Source organism: Arachis duranensis, chromosome 1, assembly GCF_000817695.3.
Source record: "Arachis duranensis cultivar V14167 chromosome 1, aradu.V14167.gnm2.J7QH, whole genome shotgun sequence".
In the NCBI taxonomy this organism is placed as follows: Eukaryota; Viridiplantae; Streptophyta; class Magnoliopsida; order Fabales; family Fabaceae; genus Arachis; species Arachis duranensis.
In genome coordinates, this window is record NC_029772.3 from 10436983 (window position 1) to 10443701 (window position 6719).

General features: G+C 48.0%; 2 protein-coding genes across 2 annotated transcripts; both read right to left on the minus strand.

Annotated features, from left to right (window-relative positions):
* Positions 1 to 1407: 1407 nt before the first annotated feature.
* LOC127747537 (uncharacterized) lies at positions 1408 to 3117 on the minus strand. The gene has a single exon (XM_052261542.1). The coding sequence runs from the start codon at positions 3115 to 3117 to the stop codon at positions 1408 to 1410; it is 1710 nt and encodes a 569-aa protein (XP_052117502.1).
* An 18-nt stretch (positions 3118 to 3135) lies between these two features.
* LOC127747538 (uncharacterized) lies at positions 3136 to 5229 on the minus strand. Its single transcript, XM_052261544.1, has one exon. The coding sequence runs from the start codon at positions 5227 to 5229 to the stop codon at positions 3136 to 3138; it is 2094 nt and encodes a 697-aa protein (XP_052117504.1).
* Positions 5230 to 6719: the final 1490 nt, after the last annotated feature.

A 6719-nucleotide genomic window follows, 5' to 3' on the forward strand; every position in this document is an offset into this window, starting at 1 on the left:
TTCTGTCTTTGTCTTTTTTCTGGACTTGTTTGTTTCTGAATATTTTAGATGGCCAAGGGCTGTGACATTGGGAATCGTTTAATGGTATTTTTGGCCGTCCGGGCCTTTGTATGTTCTGTATTATGGTTTTTTCGGCCGTTCGGGCCTTTTTTATATGTTTTGAGCTATTCTGTTTGTTTTTTCGTTTCCTCGGACCGTCGTTTGGTCGGGTTTTTATGGATATCCGTGTGTTGGGCCTGGGGGGTGATCAGTCCCCCAGTCGTGGCCGTGTCTTTTGTTCCGTATTTTGGGACGTGTAGAAAAGTAGAAATAGCTTTTAATGGAATATTTATTGAATGGTTGGGCCTCGTTAAAACCCTCCGTTAACGGCGGGAAAGAATACCCGAGATTAAAACTTAGATGAGAAATCCCTTTAAAACCTTGGAAATCTGGGAGGAGAAAAAAATAAATAAATTATAAAAATAGAAAAGGAAAAAATAAGGGGGGCGACCTATTTAGGTCGGTCTAGGTGTAGTATCGTCGCAAGTTGGCGGCGTTCCATGTCCTCGGGACTTCGTCGCCGTTGAGCCGTTCGAGTTTGTACGCCCTTTTTTCGATTACAGCCTTGATTCTGTACGGTCCTTCCCAGTTGGGGGCGAGCTTTCCTTCTCCTGGGGTCGGGGGACCGATATCGTTTCGTCATAGGACGAGGTCGTCGGCCGCGAATTCTCGTCGGATGACGCCGTGATTATATCTTAAGCTGATTCTTTGTTTGAGTGCTAGCTCTTTGATGTGAGCTATGTTTCTTTCTTCGTTAATGAGGTCTCGTTCTGCTTCTTCATCGTTACCTCCGACCGTTTTTCTGGGGCTTGGGTCTCCGATTTCTACTGGGACGACTGCTTCTACGCCGTATGTTAATCGGAAAGGCGTTTCCCCCATGGTCGTTTGTGGTGTTGTTCGGTATGACCATAGGACCGATCCTAATTCGTCTGCCCACAGTCCTTTGGCTTCGTCGAGCCGTTTTTTGAGTCCTTTGACGATTATTTTGTTTGCGGATTCCACCTGTCCGTTTGTTTGGGGGTGTTCCACCGAGCTGAAGCGATGGGATATGTGTAATCCTTCTAAGAATTCTTTGAATTTTTTGTCGGCAAACTGGGTTCCGAGTTCCGAGATGACGACTTCGGGGATTCCAAATCGGGTGATGATCTGCCGCCAAACGAATTTCTGGCACTGGGTCGCCGTTATGGAGGCCAGAGGTTCGGCCTCGATCCATTTGGTGTAGTAATCTATGGCGACAATGAGATATCTGAGTTGGCCGGGAGCTGTAGGGAAGGGCCCGACGAGGTCGATCCCCCAAGTGCCGAACGGCCGTTCTGCCGATATGGTGCTAAGTTGGTGTGGGGCGACTTGGTGGATATTGGCGTGTCTTTAGCATTTGTCACAGCTTTTTACTAATTGTATGGAGTCTCGAATGATTGTGGGCCAGAAGTAGCCAGCCCTGATGATTTTTTGGGCTAATGTTTTGCCTCCGACGTGGTGACCGCAGCAGCCTTCGTGGATTTCGCGGAGTATGTATTCCGTGTCCCCGTGTTCGACGCATTTGAGTAGGGGTTGCGAGAAACCACGTTTGTATAGTTGTCCTGCTACGATGGTATAATTGGCGGCTTCCCTTTTTATTCGCTTTCCCTCTTTCGGGTCTGGCGGCAAAGTTCCGTCGAGGAGGTACTGTAGGATAGGGTGCGTCCAGGACTCCCGATTTGAGGACGTCAGATGGGCGTTGACTGTTGTTGATACAGAAGGTGACCTAATGACCTCCTGAATTAGCGATTTGTTACCGTGTCCTGGTTTGGTACTGGCTAGCTTGGAAAGTAGGTCTGCCCTGTCGTTTCGTTCCCTGGGAACATGTTGTATGGTGATGCTTTCGAACCCTTCTTTTAGTTTGTTTACCTTGGTGAGGTACTGTTGGAGCAGGGGATCTCGTGTCTGGTAGCTTCCGTTGATTTGGGAACTAACTACCTGGGAGTCGGTGTTTACCTCTAGGGCCTTTGCTCCGACTTCTCGGGCTAGGGTCAGGCCTTCTAAGAGGGCCTCGTATTCTGCCTGGTTATTTGATACTGGAAATTCGTATCGTACTGACTGTTCAATTGTGATCCCATTTTGGTTTTCGAGTATGATTCCGGCGCCTCCGTGAGTGGAGTTTGACGAGCCGTCGACGTGCAATTTCCATGGTTCGGGGGTGAGCTTTACCGGAGTCATTTCGGCGATGAAATCGGTCAAGACTTGTGCTTTGATAGCGTTCTGGGGTTCGAACTTGATCTGGAATTGGGATAACTCGATGGACCATGCTAGCATTCTTCCCGCTAGGTCGGGTTTCTGTAATACTTGCTTGACCGCCTGGTCGGTTCGGACCGTCACGGGGTGAGCTTGGAAGTATTGTCGCAGGCGTCGGGAGGCTGTAAGGAGTGCGAAAGCTAGTTTTTCTAAGCGTGAATAGCGGGTTTCTGCATCTTGTAAGACTTTGCTTATGAAGTATACAGGTTTTTGCTCCTTTTTCTCGTCTTCACGGATGAGAGCTGCTGCGAGTGCCTCTTCCGTTATGGAGAGGTACAAGTAAAGTGTTTCCCCTGTTTGGGGTTTGGCGAGGATTGGTGGTTCCGCTAGGACCCTCTTGAAGTGTTGGAATGCTTCTTCGCACTCTGTCTCCCATTTAAAAGGGGTCCCTTTTTTCATTAGTTTGAAGAAAGGGATTGCTTTTTGGGCCGATGCACCGAGAAAGCGTGATAACGCGGTCAGTCGGCCGGTGAGCTTTTGGATGTCTTTAAGGTTTTTGGGGCTTGTCATCTCGAGGACGGCACGACATTTCTCCGGGTTTGCTTCAACTCCGCGTTGTGTAATCATGAAGCCGAGGAACTTCCCTGCCTCCATTCCGAAGGCGCATTTTGCCGGGTTGAGCCGCATTTGGTGCTTTCGTAGGGTGTTCATTATGACCTTGAGGTCATTGGTTAGTTGTTCGCCGGATTCAGTCTTGGCGAGCATATCGTCTATGTAGACTTCTAACTTGTTTCCGGACAGGTCTCGAAAAATCTTGTTAACAAGTCTTTGATAGGTGGCTCCAGCATTTTTCAAGCCGAAGGGCATCACTGTGTAGCAGTATGTTCAGTCTGGGGTGATGAACGCAGTTTTTTCTTCGTCTGGTCGGTGCATCGGGATCTGGTTGTAGCTGGAATATGCGTCCATAAAGCTGAGGTATCGGTGGCCGAATGCTGCGTCTACTAATCCGTCGATGTTTGGTAGTACGACGTTGGCTAGCCAGGACGTGTAGGGGAGTTCCCGGATGAAGTTGGCTTCGAGTAGGGCTTTGACTTGTTTTTTGACTTCGGCGGCTCGGTCTGGTGACATTTTTCGTCTCCTTTGTGCCACTGGCTTAGCTTGGGGGTCCACGGCTAGATGGTGGGACATTAGGTCGGGGTTAATTCCCGGCATATCGGCTGGTGTAAATGCGAATAAGTCTCTGTTCTGTTTCAGGAGTTGGGAGAGTTCTTCTTTGAGGTCGTATGGGATGTTTCTATTAATGAAGGTGTATTCCTCTCTGGTTGGCCCTATTTGTAGTTTTTCCATGTCTCCTTCTGGTTCTGGCCTAGGTTGGCCGTCTTGTCGCGCATCTAGGTCGGCTAGGAATATCCCGGCCGCATCCCGGGATTTTTTTCTTAGGGCTAGGCTGGTGTTGTCGCATTCGGCTGCGACCTCTCGATCTCCGTGGATGGTACCGACGGAGCCGTCGTCGGTTCTGAACTTCATGAGGAGGTATTTGGTAAAGATGACTGCAGAGAAGTCATTGATTGTTTTTCTTCCGAGAATCATGTTATAGGCTGTGGAGTCTTTTAGGACTACGAATTCAGATAGGATTGTCTTTTTCTGATTGCTTGTTCCTATGGTGATGGGGAGGGTAATTGAGCCATCTGATTTGAGAAAGTTATCACCGAGTCCCGTGACGCCGTGGCGGTGTGTTTGGAGGTTGTTGTTGCGGAGCCCGAGCTTGTCGAAGGCTCCTCGGAAAAGGATGTTGGAGTCTGTGCCGGTGTCTACCAGTATCCTTCGTACTAGTCCTGTTCCAATTCTGTCTGAGATGACGAAGGGGGCATCTTCGGCTGAGGTGCCGTGTTGGCAGTCCTCTGGCAAGAACGTTATCGTATTGTCGGCCGCAGCGATTGGGGCTTGGTATCTGATAGCCATTACCTTGAGATCTTTTTTCATTGTAAGTTTTGACTTGCTCGGTACGTCCTTACCTGTGATGACGTTCACTATGATGGTCGGGTCTTCCTCCGGGCTTTCCCTGCGGGCTTGCTTGTGAGTTCTCGGGTTATGCCCTTCCCTTTCCGGCGACTTGTCTCTCTCCGCGCGTCTCGGTTCTCTGATGATTTTGGTAAATTCTGGGAGTTTGCCGTCTCGTATGGCCTGTTCAATAGCGTCTTTAAGGTCGAAACAATCTTGTGTTTTGTGGCCGTAACCTCGATGGTAGTCACAGTAGAAGGTTTTGTTGCCTCCCGTCCTTTCTTTGAGTTGTCGGGCTTTTGGAACGATGCCTCGATCTGCTATTTGATGGTATATCTCCGTAATAGGTGCTGTTAGGGGCGTGTAATTAGAGAATTTGCCTATTCTTGGTGGTCGGTTGGTTGGCCTGGGGTGGTCCCATTGATTCTCTTTGGGTGTTGGGTTATGACGGGGCGCCGAATTGCCGTGTTGGGTATTGGCGTGCTGCCGTTTGTTGGTAGCGACGACCTGGCTGACTTCTTCGTCGTTGATGTAGTCTTTGGCGACGTTCTGGATTTCGTGCATGGTCCATACTGGTTTAGTAGTGAGGTGCTTGCAAAAATCTTCATTCATGAGCCCGTTAGTCAGGCAAAGGCTTGCAACGGAATTCGTGAGTCCATCGACCGTTAGGCATTCATCGTTGAAGCGGTCGAGGTATTTCCTTGTGGATTCTTCTTGCTTTTGTGTGACCCCTAATAAGCTGATGGGGTGTTTGGCTTTGGTGATTCTGGTCGTGAACTGGGCCATGAATTTTCGTGCTATGTCGTGGAAGTTGGCTATAGATCCGTTCGGGAGGGCGTTGAACCATTTGATCGCTGGTCCGGCAAGGGTTACCGGGAAGGCTCTGCACCGAACTGCGTCGGCCGCTCCTTCTAGGTTCATTCTGGCTTCGAAGGCCATTAGATGTTCCTGAGGGTCCTTGGTTCCGTCATACTTCATGTCGGTGGGTTTGTCGAAACCTTTGGGAAGTTTTGCTCTTAAGATTCTTTCTGTGAAGGGTGTACTCCCATTATGGTGTGGTCGTTTCTAGTTCGTTTGGTGTTTCGGTATCTCCGATCCTCGTCTGAGTCGTGTTGACGACTTAGATCTCGGGAAGCGCTGCGGTGGTGTTTCTTGTTGTATCGCCGTTCCAGAGATTTTTCGTGTCGGTGGTCGCGTGAGACACTGCGACCGTCTCTCCTATCGTGTTGTCGGGTTGGTGACCTGCCACGGTGGGATCTTGACCTGGAAGTCGCCTGGCTTCCGTGTTCGTTGTTGTGCTTTTCTCTGTTGGTCAGTTTGCCTTCAAGTTCCTGGACCCGGAGGCAGAGATCCTGGATGATCTGTGCTGCTTTGTCCCTGGCTTTCTCGGGATGTCGTGGGTCCGTTTCGATGTGTTCGTTCGTGTGGTGGATAGTACTTGCTATTCTTGCTTGGTTTATGACTTGTCGGTGTTCTGGGCGACGCGGTTGGGAGTCATCCTGGCTTGAGGGGTTTTCCTCTAGGACGCCCTCCATCCGGTTCGACTGTCGCAAGTCCCCACAGACGACGCCAATGTACAAGATGTCTCTGGTACGGGTTGAGTGGAGGATCGGGGACCTGCGGATCGAGGCGGACGTCGGACTATTCGAGTGGAGCGGCGGGGGGAGGTACCTGCAAAGACACTCCGACGCTCAAGTCAGGATAGATCTAAGAGGTATAAGGTGAGTCGAATGAATGAATACCTGGAGGGACGTAGGTCCTCTCATTTATAGGTGATGGTAATTATTTTATCTTTATCTTGTTGGGATAAGATAAAGGAGACGTTTGAATTCGAAAGTCGGTTAGGAGCTCCGGAGGACCGGTTCGGGGCCTTCTGGAAGGGGGAATAGGTCAAACCCGGGGAACCGAGTTTGGGTTTGGATCCGGGGCGGTGAACCGGATCCGTAACATACATTATTTAATATATTATATTTATAAAGTCTCTAATTGGTTAGAGAAAAAACAGAACATACTTTTCTTTTCTTTTACATGTTTTGATGTGTTGAATAGTTTTCAGGTTGTTTATTTCAAAGGTTAAAAAGTTAAAACTCAAATATATATTATGCTAAAATAATACACCCTAAAATACAATAATAATAAAACATTTATGAAACAATAGAATTTGCAAAGCTTTTTAACTTTTTCGGTATTTCCTTCCTTTGACTCTACTTTTCATCTTGTTTGTTCTTTTCTTACACTACCCTTCTTTTATATATATAAAATCATAGTATTTTTGTAATGTTATCGCTTTCATATTAAAAATCCCCTCATTGTTCTTCTTGGTATATTCGTCTCGTCCCCATCCTCATTATGTCATCTTTCCAGATTCAACCATATATATGATAAATGGAAAGAAAAATGATATTGGTGTTATTTTTTAAAAACTTTGTTAACATTAATTTAGATGTAAGTTAGTTAGTTACTCAAAA

What these genes read in the sequence shown, in the direction of transcription:
- LOC127747537 (XM_052261542.1), bottom strand. Translation starts at nt 3,117, where the DNA reads ATGCCCTTCGGCTTGAAAAATGCTGGAGCCACCTATCAAAGACTTGTT.
- LOC127747538 (XM_052261544.1), bottom strand. Translation starts at nt 5,229, where the DNA reads ATGAAGTATGACGGAACCAAGGACCCTCAGGAACATCTAATGGCCTTC.